General features: G+C 34.7%; 2 protein-coding genes across 2 annotated transcripts in view; one reads left to right on the plus strand and one right to left on the minus strand.

Moving 5' to 3' along the window:
- The window catches only part of LOC110443680 (dystrophin-like), a 22,060-nt gene extending 6,742 nt beyond the window's left edge, over positions 1–15,318 (minus strand). Inside the window, exons 1-15 of the mRNA XM_021488048.1 lie at positions 15,209–15,318; positions 12,003–12,063; positions 10,971–11,032; positions 9,899–9,973; positions 9,133–9,340; positions 8,049–8,134; positions 7,290–7,369; positions 6,385–6,459; positions 5,937–6,048; positions 5,563–5,617; positions 4,915–5,026; positions 4,480–4,610; positions 3,179–3,341; positions 2,579–2,661; positions 1,906–2,056 (exon numbers count right to left, since the gene is read on the minus strand). Of these exons, the coding sequence (XP_021343723.1) occupies positions 1,906–2,056; positions 2,579–2,661; positions 3,179–3,341; positions 4,480–4,610; positions 4,915–5,026; positions 5,563–5,617; positions 5,937–6,048; positions 6,385–6,459; positions 7,290–7,369; positions 8,049–8,134; positions 9,133–9,340; positions 9,899–9,973; positions 10,971–11,032; positions 12,003–12,063; positions 15,209–15,230 (1,476 nt within the window). The 5' untranslated portion in view covers positions 15,231–15,318. The remainder of the gene's footprint in view (positions 1–1,905; positions 2,057–2,578; positions 2,662–3,178; positions 3,342–4,479; positions 4,611–4,914; positions 5,027–5,562; positions 5,618–5,936; positions 6,049–6,384; positions 6,460–7,289; positions 7,370–8,048; positions 8,135–9,132; positions 9,341–9,898; positions 9,974–10,970; positions 11,033–12,002; positions 12,064–15,208) is intronic.
- Positions 15,319–15,405: 87 nt separating this feature from the next.
- Positions 15,406–24,365, plus strand: part of LOC110443663 (kelch-like ECH-associated protein 1) — a 36,841-nt gene continuing 27,881 nt past the window's right edge. Inside the window, exon 1 of the mRNA XM_021488023.1 lies at positions 15,406–15,512. The gene's annotated coding sequence lies outside the window, so the exon portion shown is untranslated. The remainder of the gene's footprint in view (positions 15,513–24,365) is intronic.

Here is a 24,365-nt window from a genome sequence, read left to right on the forward strand (position 1 = left end):
AAAAATAACAACACTTTGTCAGGACCATGAGGCGATCATTCCTACCAACTTTCAGTTCAATCGGCCCAGCAGAACTTGACTTTAAGTTTGAAATGTAAAATGTTAACGGACGATGGACGACGGACGACGGACGACGGACGACGACGGACGAAAACGGATAGCAATAGGTCACTTGAGCTAAAGCTCAGGTGACCTAAAAAACTATTTTCCATTTAAAAGAAGGGCATAAATTGATCTGTAGCACATCACTTTGTGGTTATCCCTATGTGTATACAGGTCATCAAATATATAATTGTGTTCTAACTTTATAGCTGGACAAAACGGAACCACAAACATATACAAGAGGCCCATAGGGCCTGTATCGCTCACCTGGATATCTTAGCAATCATGGCAGAATATTCTCCAAATGCGATCCAAAGGAATATGCCAGACCCCAAGGCCAATCCTTGTAGCATATATATATGTATTCGATTTTTCATGCCCAGCAATTTTATGTATGGTAATGGGGTGGGGATCTCAACTGTTTCCAAGCTGTGACTCAGAAACTAGGTCCCTACGGTTGTGGTCCGACCCCAGGATCAATTCTAATATCATGACTGCATTTGTCTCTTTTTGCCCAATATTTGTATATATAGTTTTGGGTCGGGGATTTCAACCGTTTCAAAGTTATGACCCAGGGGTTAAGTCTGCAACGGTGGGGCAAACACTGGGGTCAATTCTAATATCATGACTGCATTTGTCTCTTTATGCCCAACAATTGTATATATAGTTTTGGGGTGGGGATCTAAACCATTTCAAAGTTATGACCCAGGGGTTAAGTCTCCAAGGGTGGGGCAGTCCCCAAGGCCATCCTGGAAGCATATGTGCATTCATCTCTTTATACTCAGCAATTGTATATGTGGTTATATGGTGGGGATCTCAACCATTTCCAGGCAATAAACTTTTTTTGGCCCCACCTCTTACCCGGGGGGGTCAGCCCCACGATTTGTACAATTTTGAATCCCTGCCTCCCATGAATGCTTCTGACCAAATATCATCGATATCCATGGCATAGTTCTACAGAAGAAGTTGTTTATAGCAATCTAGCCAAATTGCCCCCTTTTGGCCCCGCCCTCAGCCCCACCATTTGTACAATTTTGAATCCCCACCACCTAGGGATGCTTTCAGTCTAATATGGTTGATCTCCATCACTTAGTTCCAGAGAAGTCGCTTAAAGCAATACAGCCAAATAACCCTTTTTGGCCTTGCCCCTTAGCCCCCCTGGGGGGTCAGCCACACCATTTGTACAATTTTGAATCCCTGCATCCCATGAATGCTTTTGATTAAATATGATTGATATCCAGTGCATAGTTCTACAGGAGAAGTCGTTTATAGCAATCTAGCCAAATTGCCCCCTTTTGGCCCCGCCCTCAGCCCCACCATTTGTACAATTTTGAATCCCCACCACCTAGGGATGCTTTCAGTCTAATATGGTTGATCTCCATCACTTAGTTCCAGAGAAGAAGTCGCTTAAAGCAATATCGCCAAATAACCCTTTTTGGCCTCGCCCCTCAGCCCCCTGGGGGGTCAGCCCAACCATTTGCACAATTTTGATTCCCCACCACCTAGGGATGCTTCCAATCAAATTTAGTAAAATTCCAATCAGTGGTTAAGAAGAAGTCGTTTAAAGAAATTGTTGACGGACGGACGACGGATGACAGACGGACGGACGCCACGGTATGGCATAAGCTCACCTTGGTCCTTCAGACCAGGTGAGCTAATAATCAAACTGATCATTCAGAAGGCTAACAAATTTTCATCAAAATCTTTCTTGATATTCAGATAGGCCTATTCATTAAATGGAGAGACAAGTTGACTTTGAGCAAACCAATAGACCCTTAGTGCTCCACACATTTTCAGAAGTACCTTGACAATTGTAACGCCACTGTGTCTGCGATTCTTGTCCAACACTGATTTAACCTTGAACTTCGTCTTCTTTGCTGGGTTCTCGCCACCCGACATGTTACTCTCTGTGTCAGAGGACTCGCGGACATCTTTAAGTTCGCGATGAAGTTGTCTACAACAGACGAATATCAAATACCTTTAAAAGAGTGATAGTGATACAAGTTTCATACAAACGGATAGTAGTTGAAAAGGTTTCCTGTTTTAGAAACATGTCATTTCAAATTCTAGAATCAGTATAAACCTTACAAACTTAAGAAATATATAAGGAGAATGACGTCTGTCTGCTTGTGGTCTGTTCAGTGAAGATCAGCATACCCCAGATGATGAATTCCTAAATCAAGTTTTGGCTGTAAAAGGAATCGAAATTTAAAAGAAGAGATGACCAGACAACATCAAATGGGGAGTCTGAGCAACTTTTAATCCATGTAGTGGTTTAAAGTTGCGGACACTCCCTAATCCATGTTGTTTGGCCGTCTTTTCTTTTGGATTTATGAAATATTTTCATGATGAACGTTGACATTTAAACCAAATAACATCACTTAAAAGAGCAAATTTAAGAGATGAGAAATAGACAATGAAATACTATTTACATCTCAGAGATGAATATCATTGATCCTCTAAAAAGTTTTCACACCTATTTTCCTCCTCTAGCTCTTTAATCACCCGTTCCAACTCATCCCTTTGTTTCTTCAAATTATCCACCTGGTGAACATTCTCCTGAAAAAAGAAAATTAATTAGATGAATTGTATGCTATTCAAATATAAAATACTGGTACTGATAAATTTGAAAATAATGCTTTGACACATCAGTTTGATATTGTGTATTTATAACATTAAGGATCTGTGTCTCACAGCATTGTGTTTTTTCCTATATACAGTTACCTCCCCTTAACTTCTGTTCAGATATAACTGTAGACCAGTTGTGCCTGGACACTTCAGGTGACAAGGTAGTTAAATCGGTCTCATTAACCCTTTCACCCCTATGTAACTTTAGTAGACTCTACCATGCATTGATCTGGAGGAGTCCATTTTGGTCTACAGTGTTGAAAGGGTTAAAGTCAGGATTTTTTTTACCCGAAACTGTTCAATTTTAAAACAGACAAACCGGTTAAACCAGGTACGAGAAAGGGGCCTAGGTTACAGTTTCAGACAGTGGTATGGATATCCTTAACTGATATTTAAATATTGTAGATGTAACTACACCATTAGGTCCTATCCTGATTCATCCTCCTACCTTGTTGTCCGATGAGTTGCTGATGTTGATATTGGGGACAACCCCCACTGGGGACCTGGACTTGTCGTGGTCGGAGTTGTGTATTTCCAGGTCTGCCAGTCTCTGTGCGTTTTCTGTCAGGTTCCTGTGAACATCTGGTATTGGTGGCTCGGCCCGCACACTCCTGAAACACACAGGATAGTATACGTGGTGTAAATCTTTTATATTTTACAATCTACAATTCAATTTATTTTTTATTTTTTACACTCTACAGTTTTTACATTTTTCCATCTTTTATATTTTACAAGCTTAATCACATTTTATGTTAAGAGAGTCTTAACTTAAGTAAGGAATACACATAAATATCATTCTTCAATTTAAAAAAATAGGTATATCGCAACAAATTTCAGAAATATTTGAAAACACATATATGCTTTTTACTTAAATATGCCTCTTTTATTTCACACAATAATATCCTTCTGAATTGAGCATAATTTCAGCAAAACAAGCATTCAAAATAGCAAGTGACAAACATGGAAACATCCTATACAGGAAATACCAAATCATATTCATTCATTTCAATTTTGAATTTAAAAAAAAATAATTTACATCTGAATTGGTTTTTTCGTTGTTATCAATGCAAACAAGTTATTCATCTTACCAGGACAACGTCTTACAAGGAGTAATGGCGTACCTTATGTGGTGCTAGACTTGCACAAGACCGATATTTTAGAATATTCCCAAAAAATATCAAAACTGCACTGAATGTAAATATAAGGATAGAATCTTGTTTTGTTTTAATAGTTTCATGGGGTATAAACCTCAACAAAACAGGATTCAATCCTGAAATTTTATATTCAGATGTGCAGACTTTTCCTATGTTTTTCTACGTAAAGTTATTTGGATTCATATTGAAACATAATCATGAGAGTCTTGAAGCAATGAGTGGTCGGGTGGCACAGTGGATAACCCACTCGGCTTTCACCAAGGCGGCCAGGGTTAAATTCACGATTGGATGTAAAAAGGTATTGAATCACCTGCTCAACCATGGGTTTTCTACAGGTACTCTGGTTTCCTCTTACATAATGACCCCACACACGCTAACGTCCAAGCCAACAAGAGTGATTAATATAGGTTGAAATAACTTGTTCCATAATTGTTGTAAAATAAATAAAGTCAATATTTTTTTTTAGCATTGATAAATTCATATTTTTTACTTTTTGCTTGGTAAAGACACATAACCTTTAAGCCCAGTAGTACTTTTCATTTCTTTCCTATAAAAAGGAATTTGGTGTTTAGTTGATGTCCTGTATGCTATTTACCAATTATTCTGGCAGTACTGGTTCTCTGACATCAGTGGTAGGTACTTCTGTTTCGCTTTCTGGCGGTGCTTCTTGCTTACTTTGTTTCTCATGGTCCTAAAGAATGCCTTGGTGTCCTCTTTGGAGGATGTCTGTGAATGAAATAGAAAATGGTTAGTGTCACCCTGGTAAATCACTATCCACTTCCTAACAATAGTTGCAATGAAAAATAGCATCCTCTTTTACATTGGCACCCACATATAGGGACCTGGCAAAAGCATTTCTCGTTACTCCTGGAACCACTGGAGTGTTACAATACACAAAGTACAAAGACTCAACAAGGCATCACACACCTTCATTTACATAGTTTCAAATTATAAACAAATTACTACTGAAGTTGTGTGAACAACCGTTATGATATACAACGGTGTATAAAGAGGACATTAACTGGCTCACCTTTAAGCAGTACTCCTGTATAGGGTGTTTAAGCTTGTGGTTTTTCTTTGTCCTCCCGGTAAAGAAGCAGTTCTGACACATATCAAAGTTGAAGCACAGCAAACATTTGTATCTGTGTAGAGGAATCATTTCACAAATCATTAACTCATTCACCCCTGCAGACACATTTGAACTCATCCAATTTTCAAGGTTGGAATAGTTCATTATAAAATTTCAGGTGTGAATGAGTTAAACAGAATATTGAACTTAAAATATCTAACAAATAACAAATGGCGGACTTTGACTTATGAAGATTGTGCAACGTTAGAAGAAAATATTTAAGTCAACAGACTGATGGACATCAACTAAATACTCCAATGATTATACATGTCAAACAGTAATAAAATGGTTTTAAGAAAAAAGGAAGTATTAAGAAGACAGAGAAGAAAATGAAAATTGAAAAAAGGCAACGGTTTCCACATCTATTTTGCTTTATTTTTGTGAATCATACATATACAAGGAAGGTAATTTAAATTTTCGGCAAAGATTCCCCCCCCCCCCCCCCCCCCCCCATTTGAATGGATAGTTAAAAGAAAGGCAATACACTTGCATTTGTTTCACTCATATCTGAACCAAATCATTTGACAACTATACATCTGATCAACTTACCTGAACCCAACTATTGGACAACTTTTACAGATGTTGCACTTGGATTCATGTTTCACTGTCAAAAAATGAATATTATATTATGACGAGATTTGATGTTGAATTATCAAACACAAACAATATTTGTTCTATAGAACAATAAAGTATTTGAAGTTTTAGATTCGAAACAGTCATCACAACTTTTTTGCTCTTTTATGACTAAATACTATTGATGAGGGATTTTCGAACATTGCATTTTTGTATTTGAATTGTTACAAAAAACATCTTCATACTTTTCTTCTGTATTTCTTTTTGACTGGATAAAGTGGCAAAGACACATGAGGACTTCATGGCTAGCATATCGTGGTAAAAGCAGCCAAAATGACCAAAGCTATTACCTGCTTCAGATGCTGCTGTCCTATGAAAAGTAGGAAGCCAAACCAATGTCTGTGGTTCACGCAGCAACCAGCTGTAGAACACATCATCAGAAATTCCCACTCCACCATTACTCTGTAAACAACCAAATCTTGTCATCAAATATACTAACTCTGCCATCACTCTATAAGTCATCAAACCATCCGATATTCCCACTCCACCATTACTTTGTACACATACAACACTGATATAATACCACCTCATGTGAATTAATTTGTGGATTTTCAATCATTATTTAATAGAGGTATCCTTGCCCTAGATTAAGAATACTTTTAACTTTGCATTTGATGTTCATCTTGATTCTTACAAACCTGATAAAAAATATAACAATTTTTTTCTTTTGATTGTTTAGTCAATTTTTTAACTCAAAAGATTTTGACCGTTTACAAATAAGGAGAAAACTGCCCTCACCATCTGCATACAGCTGGCCACTGCAGGTGCCACATCCTGGCCAAAGAGTCCACTCTCCTGAAGAAGGTCCGGCAGCTGAGGAGTAGAAGGGTCAACATTCTTATATCATAATGTATCAAGATCTTTAATCAAATATTATTGAAATAGATCATGAAATAGTCTAATTTTGGACACCAGCAAATAGTAATTTCAACATGCTGCATATACGTAAACATGGCTACTTTGTAAAAATGATGCAGAAAGATATACTCTCAGTAAATGTATAAATACTATTGATAGGCTGATGGTTTTTTATAATCGAAAATTGGCCTTTTTGACCTTTCCGAACCTGATTATTGAATACAAATTCCATAATCGATATAATCAGTTCATTATTGGAATCAAAGTGTCAAATGTATACCATGTACAGTATGCATGGAAAGTCATTTTACTATATGATTGACAAAACTGCATAAAAGTTGCTTAAAATCCATTCATTTATGATATAAAATAACGAAACCTAATGTATAGTTAATATTAAACTCAGTCTATTGATGAAACAGAAGCATTTTCACTATTTTTGGATATTTAGTCCCATAAAATTATAAACCGATTATGCAAACAACCATCAGATGGTTTACTACTTTCGGTTACAAAACGAATATTAATTATGATTTTAAACTGATTGCCCATCACTAATAAATACCATTACTGTTGCCTCCAGGCAGTATGTAATACATTTAAATTTACAGTAATCATTAACCTTTAACATTCCCCATCAGTCTCCATTGTAGAGTAAGTCTTTCATGAATATTTTCTAATCTGACCAATTATTCTGCGCAATATTTTTAAGTTTGAGACACACATACATCACAGAGATTCTTATGTGCAGGCCACTGGTTGCTAAAGTACATTCAGTGTCTTACCTGAATCATATCCTCCAGAAAAGAGGTGAAACTTTTACTGCTGATGTAGGTACTAGGGTCATGAAGCTCATGGTAGTATGCTGCAAGTCAAAACATGTAACTTTTGAAATTACCATATGATATATGCAATTAAAGATAAATTCATATAAAAAAATTGTGCTTTGGTAGGTAATATTAGTCTAGAACCTCTGAAATTTTGTTATCCTTTGTTAAGCAAAGTTGATATTTTTCAGGTATGTTATAGGATTTTTCAGCATGTTACAAGAATGGCAAAACATGTTATATCACATGATGTACTGTGTTATCCATTGAATAGACCCATGTCATATTTTTAGGCGTATTAACCCGTATAATATGACCTATAGCTATCAGCCCTGTGATTGGTTGTAAGTTTCAACTGTGACGTCACGCCTAGGACAAGTACATGACGTCACAGACTTACGCACTGGAGTCAAAATGGCGGCTTTTTACATTTCAAAGTTGCATGAAAATTCTCGTTTTACACGAATAAATACCTCAAATCTTGATCATGTGATAAAAAGGATCTTACACTCGTTTTCACTTCATATGAAATTTTTGAAACTCGTAACAAATTTTACATTTTAGCTCGCCAAAAGGCTCGCTAAATTGAAAAATTCTTAAGACTCGTTTCATAAATCTCATATGAAATGGAAACTCATGCATGATCCTATATGTATTACACACTTGAAGTGGCAGTTGAGAACCCTGCGACACACAGACAATGGCTGTCCTCCTTACCTTTGTATTTCTCGGCTAACTTGGCGGCACACAGAGTGATGAGCACCAGCTTCAGGGACACAACCTTCACACGCCCTATTCTGTTTCTATAAACAACACACATAAAGACAGAGTGTTAAGTTCACCCAACTAGGTAACTGATTGTAACATACCGTGCACTTTAGTACACAATTATGATAAGAAAACCAGACATGGGCGTTGAAAGTCATTGTGATAATTAAGATATTGTTTCTGAGATACAAGTTTCCGGAATCAAAGTCACCTGTATATTAAGGGGGGCGTATGTACTTCAGGTGTAAAAGTAAATCAGTGCCAAACTAACTTCGTTGAAGTAAAACATTCGTAAATATGTACAAAAATGGCTGAAAAGTACCCCGCTTTAAGACATACAGTCTGAATCGGCACACCAATTGTTTCGTATATATTGTTTTGTGCAACTCTCAGATCTCAGAGTATACAGGAAGTACACATGCCCTCATATCACAATCATGACATGCATATCTAAAACTCAGTCGAATTCAGAGAGAAAAGGTATCCTGGAAATAAGTTATTAATAAAAAAATCTCAATTTTTCTACACTTCCATTTTTATCCACATGCATGCTTACTATGAACAGTTTGCTATCACAAAAGTCACCAAGTACACATTGTGATAAACTATCCAGAAATAAAATATTAAACATGCAAGTCATCTATTGGTGGTAACTACAGAATCGGTCAAATAAGTGAAACAATGGAATGTGCTCAGAGCTGTACACCTTCAACCTTGTAACACATAAAGTATTGAGAACTGCAATATTTTCACACATACCCCAAAATATGTGCCCACTGGTCAAATGAAACCAATTTTCCCAGTTCTGAATTTGCTCTCCCCTTGTTTTAAGACTGAATTTATTATGTACATGTATGTACATGTATTTTCTTTGTCCATGTTAAATTTGTGTTCACACATCAATCAAGGACAAAACGTGTAAAAATAAAGGAGCCAAATTTCTCATTTAATACAAAATATCTCCAAAATCAAAAAAAACACTGTCATCTGTAACCGTTGGTTAGAGTGCTGTAATTAGTTCAGAAATCCTTACACATCAAACAGGTTGAGAATCAGATTCTGCAGCAGTTCAGCGTGGATCTCAGCATCCTCCATTTCTATGACAAGCCCATGGTCAGCCCGGTTATAGAGCTCAGTCAAGAGGTCATGAATCTCCTGACAACTTATCACATTCAAGCATCCCTCTGCATAGCCATACTGCTCAAACACATCTTTTACTGTCGATATACTGATCTGGTACACTAAAAACATGTAAAAATATATAGATGTCACAACTTTGTTTCACAGGAAACCAAACACCTTCACACCTATATCCATGATATTCTGTAACACAATATCAAAACAAAATTGGTCTCTTCATACCTCTCCTGACTTAAGAAATGTTATGTTCTTTTTATATTTTTCCACATCTTAAAGATGGATCTTTGCATCAAATGTTTATATTTTACACCAATTTTAGTATTATTTTTAAAGAAAACAGAATTTCACCATTCGAACACAGGAAACTTCATCATTCAATTACTAAAAGCAAATTGAGTATTTTTTATTAATGCACTTGTATTACAACTTACATAACCTCTCAATGAGGAATTTACACATACCATATAAAAAGAGGAGTCTTAATCAGATTAAATCAAACATTACAGTCAACTATCAGAACACCATTGTCACAGCATACACAAACGTCCTTCATATTTCACAGAATCTTTTAAACAAACATGTTTCAATGTCTCATAAATAAAATTCCATCGAACGTGTTGGTACTGAACATGTGCTGTATATATAAAATAGATACTGACGTCGGAGTCGCTTCTGAAGATGTCGGATCTTGAATGCTGCTCGGTATGCTGCATACTTGATAGCACTGTACTCTCCTGATACACCAGAACATTTTGAAATAAGAAAGAAAGAAAGAATGAACTTGATGAAAGGGTTATGACAAAGAAGAACTGGTATCAATATTTGTAATATTTACCATTCCCCCCCCCCCTCAAAAAAAAAAAGTTATTTAAGTGCCTTGTGAATTTGATGAAGATACTAGCAACTTCTTTTCTTATGATGCATTAGAAAAGAAGTTGCTAGTATCTTCATAAGTTTGCCATTTAGCCATTTAATTTTATGAAAAATATATTGACAAATACATTTTTCATTCAAATGTATATTTAAACTTCACTATTGTAGTCATGATCAATGGAGATGTATCTACATCATCAGGTTTGATAATACATCATCAAGAAATGATTCAAGTTGATTATCAATTATGACATCGGAGTCAAAAGAATGGCATTTTCACATGATAGTTATTATACTCATATACTTCCTTTCTTGGCATTTCTCCAAAACACCCTTTCATGTACTTAATTTTGTCAGAATTGGCCTCATACTGTTCTTTTTAAGCTAAATGACATAAGGTCCACATGCTGGCATCATAATTTTGATACAACATTGCATGTTATGACAGAAAAGGCAGATTATAAATAAATAGTAACCCAGCAAAATTTGGATACCAAATATAAATTTTTGCATTTAAAAAGGTGAAAAACTGTATACCTGTACTTTTCAAATAATTGAACCCTTAACTCAACAAAACAATAGAAATGAAGTAACAAATCTCAAACATTCAACACATTTAGATCTGTATCACAGTGACTAGTCATGACCATAGACAATATATAATGTAACAAACAACCATGTACAGAACATAGCAGTTTGGTACTGTTAACATTAATACTTAGGAAGCTTATTAACAGATCTTGTACAAACTGGGAAAAGCCTGACGATGGTTTATACTGTATGTATCTACTGTCTGACGATGGTTTATACTGTATGTATCTACTGAATGTTCCTAAGATAATGACCTGTCCTATTTACCTAGTTCCTCCATTATCTTCAGCAAGTATGGATGGTCCCATGTTGTTCTCTGTAGAGTGTGACTGAAATTATAACAAGGCAGAATCAGTTCACATTCTCATTTTGCACCAGCAAACAATTAACCTGATTATCATCTTCACTAGCCAAGTGTTCGCTTCGTATACAATCCACTTACTCTTGGCGTGTATACAAAGCGAGCACATGGCTAGCGAAGATGCACAATTATATCCATTTTCATTTCAGTGTCAACTATACAGTAAATAATGCAACTTTCCCCATAAATTTAAATGCAATCGTGTTTCAGGTCAGAAAAAATATGAGACAAACTGCCTCATATAGCTCACAGGTGTTATAACATTCTCAATATTAACGAATGATCACTTTAACAGATGACCATATACTTTATAATAATAATGATAATTTGAGGTTATTATATACTGCTTTAGTTCGTAGGTCGTCTCAAAGTGGTTCACAAATTATTATCCGTGGTTATATATAAAGGGCCTTTTCAACCAGCCAATATCTTTCTCAACTCCCTGGGGAGCATACAGCCGGTGTCGCTATATCGGCACTCACAGCTAGCTTTCAACAATATTCCAGCACTGCCAAACCACATGCTCATTTACAGCTGAGTAGACTGGAACAAAAGGAGTAAAATATCTTGTTCAAAGATACAACACAGAGCCGTGCCGTGACTCGATCCCACAACCCTTCGGTCATGAGCCTGACGTGCTACCACTAGACTACCATGCCTCCTTACCAACTACTCAATGCAGCAAATCAAGATGCACTTAATCAACATCAATCAGTACTACCAATTTTTTATTTGTATGTGTTTATACCAAAGTTAATCAAATGTTAATAAAGGTCACGATCAATGTACATGTGATGATCAATGAAATATCAATATGAAATACCTTTCATTTACACCTTATACCAAAGCACAGTTTATCAATGTTAATATACCCACTGTAGCTCTACCTTTATATATACATGAACATCATGCAAATAAATCTATTATTTCTTTCATACCTTATATAATATGGAACACCACTGTTGGTCTCCGCCCTTTCCCAGCCATCAACAATTCTATCTGAAATTTAAAATTATAATAGAAGTACATACCGTCATAAAATTTCAACACAAATTTTATATAAACAAAACTAAACAGGAAATCTTGTCTTGAAACATTTAGAACATTTTTGGTCCATATTCTTAAGGACTTGCACAACTAAATCAGCCAATCAGCAAGTGTTTCATACGATTGTATTCTCTACCTAAAATTTGTTCCGGGTTAATACAGTGCCTCTGAGTAATTTAAATAGGTAATTGTTGACATATTTTACATTGAAGGAAATCTACAGATATTGAACTTAAGAAAAATGTATAGTTTTAGTAGATTTTAAAATGTGATGGCGGATTGATATGGGGTCAAATGTCAGGGGCTGTTCCCGTCCCACTTCACCGGTTTAGCTTGTTAACTCCCGGTTCTCAAAAGCAGACGCCTGTTTACGTATATGCCACTACACTCCACACAAAAATGCCTTTTGAAGCCTTTGTCAGGTATGTATCTGTGAATCTAGACAGTTGTCACTAGTGTTGAACTTCAAAATATTAACACTAGTGGGTCTAAAGCTTAGTAATAACACATAGTAAATGATTTAGTTGTGCGAGCCCCTAATGGACAACAGGTAATTTTTTCCCCACAAAATGTTTTTTATACTTCAAACAGTAGAGGGATGGGGAGATAATATGTAATGCTGATAAAAAAAACCAACATATTGTATAATTTTATATTAATTGTTAGTAATACATAACTGTATTTCATTTTTCCAGTATTCATGATGACAGAACTGAGGCATAATTTTGTTTCAATAATTTGCTTCTAATAAATACTTTGAAGGAACAAGGCACTTAATAAGATAACAAAACATGGGTTGTGCCAGATGCTGCAAAGGCAAAGTAGCTGAGGGACACATTATCTGGAAAAATTCGATTTTTTTAGTGTATATACCGTATTTATCCTGAAATAAATATTGCCGGGCTTATAACCAAGCATGGGCTTATTGCCAAATAAATATGGTAGTAATATTTTTGGTTAACTGGAGAGCCAGAATGGAGAGTAAATGGGAAAGGAAAGCTTAAATAATTCAGTAGCTGGTGAAAAAGGAGGATGGGCATTTATAAAGGGAAGGGTGCTATTTAAGGTGAATACATTTTACAGTAAATTCATTTTTAAAATATTTTTTTGAAATTTCCGTGTGACCTTTTCCAGACGACTGCCACAGACAACTACCACAGCAACAGTGTCTATAACATAATATATCAAAATAACTGTTGTCTCTTTCATAAAAGTTCCTTAACTATAGAAATTCCTTAGTTTCACTAGAAAGCCTTACCCCTGTTCTGTAATACTGGTAATTAACTGCAATGTTTTCCAATGAAAAATCTGCAGTTCATACAAAACATGATTAATATTTCTCAGAGTGAATATATATATATTATTTCCGGTTAGGTCCAGCTAATGGGGTAATTATTTCTATATAATACAACACAAGCAAGTAACCTGTTAGGAACAAAAATGAAGATTGTAACAATTTATGAAAATTGACCTGGCATTTTGAAGCAAGAAGTCCAAATGTGGACTGTGGGAAATGTGTGTCCATTGTAGGCTAACATTATAGAGTTCAAAACTACAATGTAGGTAACTGCCAGCCACTTCTTTTGTATCAAATTCAAAAGGGTTGTAAAACCAACGTCAGTTGATGGCGTGTGGGTCGCTCATGTATATTGTCAATGTAATGATTAGTGCCCATTTGATATTAAGTTGAATAGCATATTAGAAATCATTGAATCAATGTGATCATCTTTTACAAGGAAAGGATGGAGAGGGGTTTATAAATCATGACTTAAATTCAGCTTAAAATAATATCTGATTTTGGAACCATACCTTTCAATTGTCATAATTATCAAACAAGGCAATCAACCAAATCAGAATATCTACTCTGTAGGATTTGAAACAGGGAGCTTGAGACACAAAGGACAACAGTGAAATTTAAGGGTCAATTTTGGGTCTAATAAAGGCCCCTTCCCCAATAAAAATGTATGCTGTATGTTCCCAAATTAAATGCAAAAATCACTTTATTTTTCTAAACTCATGTCTTTTCTCAGAGTCGCAAGGTACAGATCCTGTGGAAAGGAGGGGGAAAATAGGATCCATTTGATACACTCCTACTTCTGCCATTTGATGACCTACTTCAGCATATAGTGAAGATCATGTCATGATCATATATAGGTGTAGCACTATGAAAGGAAAGGAACAGAACTTAATATTGATGAACAGAGATAGATGATTTGAAGGACAGCATTGAATCAGTAGAGATAATTTGAGAAGGGAGTATGTTCCAATCTTTGATAGTCCGAGGAAAGAATGATTCCTTTCTTACAGATGTCCTGCACAAGATAGTTTGAAATGAGGTTTGATGACTATGCCTTGTTTGTCTAGTTATAGGGGTGAGCTCTTTAGTAGTAATGGCAGCTTTATTATGGTGAATTTATAGAGCATGGTCAGCCTCAGGTCTTTCCTGCGATCTGCAAGACTACGCCATTTTAAGTGTTCTAACATGAGGTGTTCTGATAGCGGATGCCAACGAAACGGGGAGCCCTGCGCTGTACCATCTCTTTATTTAAGTAAGGGTTCCATACTGGGCTAGCATATTCAATCTGAGGGCGGACCAGGGACTTAAAGGCCTTTTGTTTGATATTAAAGGATGAATTTTTGAAATTGCGCCTCAGGAAACCCAGAATTATTTAAGTCCGTGATAATGTGTTAAACAATTTCAGAACAAACTCTCATTTCTTTCTTGGGGGAACTTTTCTTCAGCAAAGGGGTGGGTGTAAAGCATATGTGTGATACAAATAGGAGTTCTTAGGCATAACTAGGCTGGTCACTGGTCATGCAGCTTAGATATATAACCTTTTAATTGTTTATACACAGGTGCTGCAAACACTAATACTAATATAATGTGTTTATATACTATGCTATTCTATAGTATAAACAGATCACATAACTACTAGTGTGTCCAGCAAATGTGTATTTATACTAAATTTATAGCAATGCAATTTGGGAAGATTTCATTAAACGAACAAAGTTACACAAACCAGTGCACAGAGTCCATCAATTTAGAACTAATGAAGAGAGGATTAAATATATCAATATAATTATGCTGATTATATACCATATGTTTCTGTTATATCCATCCCAGCGGTGTTTATCTGATGTAAAACTTTGACTAAACTCTTCTACTCATACATTTTTAAACATTGCCGCTTCCGCTTTGTGCTTTGAGGGTCACTGACACGTTTGAGTGAGTGCTATCAGTAGACATGAAGCGCCTTGGAGATCCCTAAAAGATATGTAATGATTTTGCGCAAACTATTTACTTCCGGTACTTTTCTTGTCATGTATGTCAGATTTGACGATAGACTTTTACTGTTCACAATGGATATAGGAAGAGAAGAATTATTATGGATGAGAAAACTGTAAGTAAAGATACAATTTACTCGGACTGCTCTGTTATTTAACTCTGTAATGTTTCAAATTTTCCACATTAAGAAGGTAACATGATGGTCACGGCTCCTATATTGAGTAACGTTAAACTCAAATGTGCTGTGTCCGCTCAACTGAAACGGCAACGAATACCACACATATGCAGGGAATCATGTATCTACATTTCATTCTATAATTGGTTGTCAACCCATTTTGTCAAAAGCCATTTTGATACCATCATTTTTTATTCAATCTACGTGTCATTTCACACAAAGTGGCGGTTCTGAAGCTTGATAATGATATGAAATGAAATTAATAACAAAAAATATATCGATTATGGTGAAAAAAGCCCTTTGGCTAGGGCGAAACGACCCGTGTAGTGAACTACATTGAGGACAGAACGTCCCAGATCAACAGCTTTGGGATTTTCCTATAAAAATATGCCCCCCTCACGTTGTCCAGTTTCCTATGATTTCTATAGACCTGTAGCCCAAGTTTGTATATCACTAGTTTATACGGTACCATACCACATTCTTCTTAAATGAAGCAAATTCTGCATCCATGATTATGCTTATGAATATATTTTTTTCTTTAATAATTAACTAACAATAGACTGAAAACAAATCTTAATATCATATATTTAAGCATCACGTTTATGATGTATTATATCATTATATCAAAACAGAAAGTAAACCCAGGATTATTTTTACATTTATTTTGACTGTGATTATATTTAAGAAGCAGATGTAGGCCTGGGACTTTCAGCCCATGACATTATTTTATAAGTAGATAAATTTGATTTATTTTACAAAAATTATGAAACAAGCTATTTCAACTTACCATATATTAATCAGTCTTGTTGGCTCTAATGGAAGCGGCAGAGGGTCTTAATGTGTGAGAAAACCGAAGTATTCTGAGAAAACCCATTTAGTCTGGCAGGTGACCCAGTACCTTTTCTTGTCTGATCAGGGGAAAGGAACCATGGCCATCTTGGTGAAAGTTGTCTATCCACTGTGCCACGACCACCCAATTATTTTCTTTACTTTTATCCACCATTTTGAGCAGCAAGTACTGGTTCACTATCCAGTTTCAAATATATTTCTTATCATTGACAACATGTGCACAATTTTGTTTGAAAATTCTTGGATCCTCACTTGCATACACTTTTCAAAGCAAATATATGTAAAATACTTTCTTGTCATGACAGCATGCTGTGGAGATAAGTTACAGGGAGGAGTACAAATTTGAGCATGATACAAGTTACCTTGTATAATTTCTTTTAATGATGGGTTTGTTAAACATAGTAATAGGTCGACATTTGGGTTTATTGACTTGGCAAATTGAAACCATCCAGGTGTGTTAACTATAAATCTTACAACCTGATTTAAACATCAATGTTAAGTGAGTTATACCTAATAATGATTATGCCCCTTTAATTACTGTGACGTCATGAATAGATTGACAATCTAAAATGTAAGGGGAAAATGAAATGTCTTTTTTTGTCAATTAACTTGTTTTTTATATATATAATTTACTTGAATTTTGTCAAGTTTGACATTTGTTAATACATTGTATATAATGTATGTAGTAGGACGATCGCGAGGAATAGTGTTATAAAAGAAAGTGCCGTCGCTAAGGCTCGAACCTGTGACCCTTGGCTATCCAGCCCGATGCTGTACCGCTAAGCTAAAGGAAAATTCCCTACAGCTGATGCTTGTAAGACAACCTAATTAATCCACATTTTACACTATTCCCCCCTTTTTTCAAACACCAACCCAGGTTCTTTGACTCCCCGCCAAGGGTTCTCATACCTTGAACGGGAAGGATCAACAGCACCAATTTTTAGTAGGATGAGGAATAGTGATATAAAAGATAGTGACACTGCTGGGGCTCGAGCCCACAACCCTTGGCTCTCCAGCCAGATGCTCTACCGCTGAGCTAAAGGGAAATTCCCTAAGCTGATGCTTGTAAGGCAATTAACCTAATTAATCCACATATTTTACAATATAAATGAAGGAATATGTGATAGCTGAAAATGCATATAAATTAATAGTAAATTTTTCAGAAAAGCCTCATGCTTTTTCAAGACAAGACAAATACTTCATCTATTTTCATTTTTTGATGGAAGGATAGAAATAGGTTTTTACAGAGGAACTATATAGGACGCCGGGCTCGTGACTGAAGGGTTGCAGGTTCGAGTCACGGCACTGTGTTGTATCTTTGAGCAAGATACTTTACTCTGCTTGTTCCAGTCTACTCAGCTGTAAATGAGTACGTGGTTGGGCAGTGCTAGAATTGTTGAATGCTAGCTGTTAGCGCCGAAATGGCAGCTCCGGCTGTATGCTCCCGAGGGAGTTGAGAAAGGTATTGGCTGGTTGCAAAGGCCCTATAATCACAGATAATAATTTGTAAACCGCTTTGAGATGACCTACGAACTAGGTGATAAAGGGGTATATAAGAAACTCAAATTATTATTATATTCAAAAAGCGAACCTGTCAATTAGAGCCTTAGTCAGCAGAATTTTTGTCAACTTTAACTGTCATAGAAATAAAAATGTTCGCGAAACAGACATACATGCTTTATTAATCTCTAACATCAGGGATGCTACAGACCAAAGTGTTGAGGTTGTGGCAGCTTCAAAGAAGAAAAACTGATTTTATAGAGACACACCCATTTGTCACAACAGATATGCATAGATATATTGTCATTTTAAGTAGGAATACAATTCAAGAACTTTATGCATTTCTGGCAGTTTGATAGCAGTTCCACCCTAAGTTAAAGGTGTTGTATTACATCATGACACATATACTATATATATACCATGTCCTTCAGCAAAGCTTTGTGAAAAGAATCTCTATGCTAAGATCACTGAAAACCTAACACCACAGCTGTATTTTAAAATACCCCTTGGTACATGTCATTCTTAAAAGAAAATAATTCTCCTGAATGCTGTATATATATATATATATATATATATATATATACCCAGTCATATCCTGCACACGAATGTGTCATTGCATTTATTTGCTAGTCAAATTTCAATTTCAAGTGTTTGGATTATAGCAATAATTAATGAAATATTTTGTGGGATAAAAAAATCAGCATTTGTAGATATACTTGTGAAATCCAACACTTTGCATTACTGAGACACATAATGACAAACTCTCTATATGGATATCAATTCTTATTTCAATATGCTACCTTTGTTGCTTTAACAAATTTATTCACTTATACATAAAAACTAAAGTTTTGGTACATCCAATGTTTTCTTAAAGAGCTGTATTTGGTCCAAGAAATTTAATTAGTAATATTTTTTATTTTTACAGCAATTATAAAACAACTTATTTAAACTTATATTATTTAGTAATATTTACTCTTGTTGGCCGGGATGTTAGTGCACAGAGGGGGTCTTGATATGGGAGGAAACCAAAGGACCCAGTATGTGGTCGGGCATGTGAGCCAATACCTTTTCACATCAGATTGAGGAATACAACCCCTGCACCTTTCATGTCTAGTAAGAGAATCCAACCCCAGCCGCCTTGATGAAAGGCGAGTGTGTTATTCACTGTGTCAACCAACCACCCAATTTAATTTGTATCTCATGACTAAATTGAAGCCTACGTTTCTGAATGAATGAATGTACAGCATTGCTATTTCCTTATCATGCATGCTTATTGCTTTGTGATGGAAAAATGTTCATGCCAAATACAGGTGCATAATGTTCCAATGCTAAAAACAAAAGAAAATGTTGTATAAAATTGAATGCTTTTGCATATTAATTTTGTATTTTAATTAAGTGTACCATTATTCAAGGCATTTAAAATATGTTGAAGACATTTATGTTAGTTACTGTGAAAACTTTTTTTAGTCCTTATACCTTCGTTTTTCAGGAAGGAAGTTGAATCGGACACTGTCATGTTTTCAACTATTTTGATAAACTTATTCCTATCAATTTACTATAAAACCACTTCATTCTCTATACTAACACCACATGCTATTCTTGTGATTATGAATATTTGAATTACCAAATTGAACTAAAAAAATGATGCATATTTAAAATGCATTACATGGTAATGAATATTCATGAGGAAATAGTGCTGTTTAGATTTATCAATTGAATCAGCATCTAGTCATTTTACGACCGGCTGACTAATTATGTCTCTTCTTCTTCTTCTTCTGGTTCTTCTTATCGCAACTTGTCCGGGCCATAACTTTTAAACTGTTAAATATATCTTGATGAAACTTTAGGTATGCATGCATCACCCACAGAAGGTGTGCAGTGTACTGGAATTAGGTCACTGTGACCTTCACCTCAAGGTCAAAGGTCAAATAAGCGCAACATTTTCAGTAAATTCTTGTCGGGACTGTAAATTTTAAACTGTTAAAGATATCTTGATCAAACTTAAAGTATACCTGCAACACCCACAGAAGTTGTGTATTGCACTGAAATTAGGTCTCATGCCCCACTATATACAGAGTTATGACCCTTTGTTTATTTTTAATACCAAAGTTTATCTATGGCGTAACTTCCATGTTAATTCTCCTACGTTGACCAAACTTGCAATAGTTTTAATGTATCTTGGGAAGAAGGAGTGTCGCATACTAAATTCGGGTCTCGTGCCCCACTATATAAAGAGATATTTCCCTTTGTTTATTTTTAATACCAAAGTTTGTCTATGGCATAACTTCCATGTTATTTCTCCTACGTTGACCAAACTTGCTATAGTTTTAATGTATCTTGGGAAGAAGGAGTGTCGCATTCTAAATTCGGGCCTCATGCCCCACTATATAAAGAGATATGGCCCTTTGTTAATTTTTTATACCGAAGTTTGTCTATTTGCTACTAAGGGGAGACATGTGTTTTTGTTCACAAAAACAAGATTCTAGTTGATCATGATTTTCAATGATCAGTCGTAATTTAAATTTGACTATGACATGAAACCTTTCATAAGCTATTAGGGTATTGATTGAGCAGATCTCATAATTGATTAAATAAACAATATTAGATTAATAATTTTACTATAAACTGCATCAAAATATCACTTTTGCACATAGCTTGGTATTGGAAGGAAATACTTGCTGTATTTCATCCATTTTGTTGAATGCTTTCCTATTACTTCCCTTTCAGTTTCAGTGATCAATGATTATTTATGTAATGGTATCAGCCCTGATCATTGAAGGGGCAGCGGTGGTTAAGGCGTCTGACATTCTGCTACCACTAGCCCTCCACCACTGGGTCGCAGGTTCGAGGAAGGGCAAAAGAAAAAATCCCGGTATCCAGTATATGTTCAAATAAGATTTCAGTTTACAGACATGTCTGTTAGTTTCAGTTATGACAATTTCCCAGCGTGAACATGACAGTGTTAATCATAATTACCTGGCCTAAGAACAGGTGCTTTGCCAAAGTGTCAATTCCAATATGTTACAAAACCATCAGTTTCCTGTGACCTTTTGAAGTTCCTAATTTATCTCACAGTGGGTCATGTTTTTGCCCCCTGTTTATGACTAAACAAATAAAATTTTGGCCAAGTTCCAATATAGTTTTTTTTTCTCCATTAATTCCAGACAAATATACATGAGGAACCGTCTAAGGATGGAGTACGTCAGCTACGGTCCTTTACATTAATACTCTCTTAATTAAGCATACATATTCAAGTTTTATCATGATTAATTTTCTGTGCAACTCTGTTCTGCAAGAAGGCTTTAAATTAAAGTATATGTATCTCACCAAAATTTCACACATAAAAAATCTTTTTTGTTTTTTGTTGTAAATAACCAGTGGTTCATTTGGTTCAGTGAACCATTTAGTTCACAAATATAAATTGCATAACATACGCCTAGAAAAATATATCTTCAATAAATTGACTGGAATTAATTGAAACAGGGAATGGGGGATAGTTTGGTTTAAAAGCAGAAATTTATCGAGAAAAAGAGAGACAGGGATAAGAGAGACAAAAGAGCAACAAGAGAGGAAGACAGATTCCCGACAAAAGCAATAGTTATTCATGAAAGGGTGATGATTATAAATATATCAGCAAATGAAAAAAAAAAACAGTAAAAAGAACAGAAAAAAAACTTGCAAAAAGAGGAGAGAAAAAAAAGGTGATTTACTTAGTTTTTATCCATAATGACAATATAGTTGCTTGGTATGTGTATGTATCTCTATATATATCTGAAGAATCTCCTAGAAGAGAAGAAAGTACTAAAGACTCGTTGTTGAGAATTTTTCTTTTTATAATATTTCTTCGTCCGTAAGGATCATTTTTCTGATTTATAATATATATATATATATCTAATTATCTAAAATCTATATGAAAGGCACTGAAATCTTTGTTAAAAGCAGCTTCCGGCATATTTTGTTGCTATGTATCTTTCTATATTATATGCTGTTTTCAGTTTACTGATTAGAGTAGGTAGGTAAAGCTCTTTTCAAAAGCACTTTTGACAATATATGTAGTGTTTCATATTTAGAATTATGACATTTTCTGCCCTGTAATTCAGATTTTGATTTTGTGTTATTTTTCCTATTTTTTATGTTTTTTACATATATTAAAAGTCTCATTATACACAGGTAGTTTGGATCCAAATTTGGAAAGCAAGAATAAAATGTTGGACTTTATTACATTCCCATAGTACATGCTGAATAGTTTCTTTTTCTATGAAGCAAACATTACACATATCAGACTGAACCAAATTAATCTTTTTCAAAAAGGTGTTTGTAACTAAAATGTTATGATTAACTCATTCACCCCTGAAATTTCATAATGAACTATTCCAACCATTGCATTGGAAGAATTCAAATGTGACATTAGGGGTGAATGGGTTAATTCTAAATTGCAGCCATTGTAGTTTGAATTTGTATTAGTGTCAAAAGGTGGTTTTTATATTTTCTTTCATTCCTCACTTCACTTGTTATATTTCCAAATACATTATTCCACTTTATTTGACCAGTAGGCACTACACTTTTTCTGTTCAGCACATTGTACATATCCTTTGTACCTTTTTTATGTTTGATAATTATATTAATATACAGTGGTATCAATGGTAGTGTAAGCTTTTTCTCAAAAGTCCAGTCTAATTTTCTTATTGCAAAAATGATACCATTATAATCAATAAAGTTAGTATTTCAATTAGAAATAGCATTAAACCCATTATGTTGAAGGAAACTGTCATCTTCCTTAATAAGATCATTTATAAAAAACACACCTTTATCAAACAGTCGCTTATAATATACAGTATTATTGCCTATTTTGATTAAGTCATTATACCAAACATGTAGAGATAATACTTGATCTGGCTGAGATTTATCAATTTCCCCTTAATGTATTCCATGCATGAAAAACATCGATCCAAAATTTGTTATGAAGTATATTTTTGATAATATAATCAATATATTTATTTCCTAAAGTTAACAGTTTATTCTTATTAATTTTTTTAAACAGTAGTGTCTGCCAATTTGAATTCTTAAGACAATTATATTTCTTATCCATGTTGATTTTAGAGCCATTTCAAAATGTTTGATATTAATCATTTTCAAACCACCTTCTTCATACTGTTTGATAATGACATCTCCTTTACTTAATATTAATTAGCTATTGGACATATTGGGTATTCATGAAACAACTTTTGAATTTCTATCATAATATTTTGGTTAGGAGAAGGTAATCGTATGAATAAATGTGTAAATATTGGTAAAAGTAGGGATTTTATTACAGTAATCCTGCCTATCGGAGTTATATACTGTCTATTCCACTGTTTAATTAATTACTTTAATTTCGTAATTTTTTCTTTGAAATTGAATTGAACTATTTTAGTAAGGTCCACATCAAAGTGAATACCTAACAGATTAAAATGTGTTGAACCTCACGATAGAGCAAGATTATTGACTATTTTTTTCTGTACTATACTTTTTACTCCCATACCATATTACTTGTGTTTTTGTGTAGTTTAATTTAAGTCCCGATATTTCCCTGAAATAATTAAGCCCTTTTATAGCATATCTAAGTGATATTGCAGTGCCATCGAGAATAAGAGAAGTGTCTTCAGCAGATGTACTTATTTTAGTATTTATTTCTACATGCCAACACACTCCTAGAGTAACAATCAGCCTTAAGAGTAAAATTGAGGGGAGACAACTCTTTGTAACTGTCATATAGATACATATTTACATCCATGACAAAACAAAAGAAAAGTTCAAAGAAAAAGGACTGTGCAAGTTTGTATATACAAAGTTGATGACATAATGACTCTGGGGTACATTTTCAACAACTTCCCAGAATTATATGGAGTACTGAAATTGATATATATATATTGCAAAAATGATTAATATTGATAATGGCACTTCATTACTCAAGGGTTCATGTACCAGAGCATTTAGTTTATGTTTGCATTAATGAATCTTTATTATAAATTCACAGTAATATTAAAAAGATAAGCTCAAACATGAGAGAAGACTGTACCAACATCTACTCCTGCAGTAAAGTTTCAACAATGAACTTGTCTCCCAGAAAGATATGCAGTACTAAATTTACTTTTGTATAATCAACAAAGGACCTGTTACAGGAACAAAAGAATTTTGCCCACAAAGCAATTTAACCATTACTGGGTTATATTTGTAGCTCCCTAAGACACGACCCATGAGATATTTTAAAAAAATGAAAAAGGTCCCCAGGGCCTGTGCTATGAACTATTTAGTGATGCCTTCCAAAGGTGTACGACAGGGTTCACTTTTTTGTCCAAAAAACTATCAAAACAATGTTTTACGCTATCAAATAATATTATATTATTTAAAGTAGGATCTGCTGCAAATTATGAACTCAAATATGTTACAAAAAATTGCATAATA

This window comes from Mizuhopecten yessoensis, unplaced genomic scaffold, assembly GCF_002113885.1.
Source record: "Mizuhopecten yessoensis strain PY_sf001 unplaced genomic scaffold, ASM211388v2 scaffold716357, whole genome shotgun sequence".
In the NCBI taxonomy this organism is placed as follows: domain Eukaryota; kingdom Metazoa; phylum Mollusca; class Bivalvia; order Pectinida; family Pectinidae; genus Mizuhopecten; species Mizuhopecten yessoensis.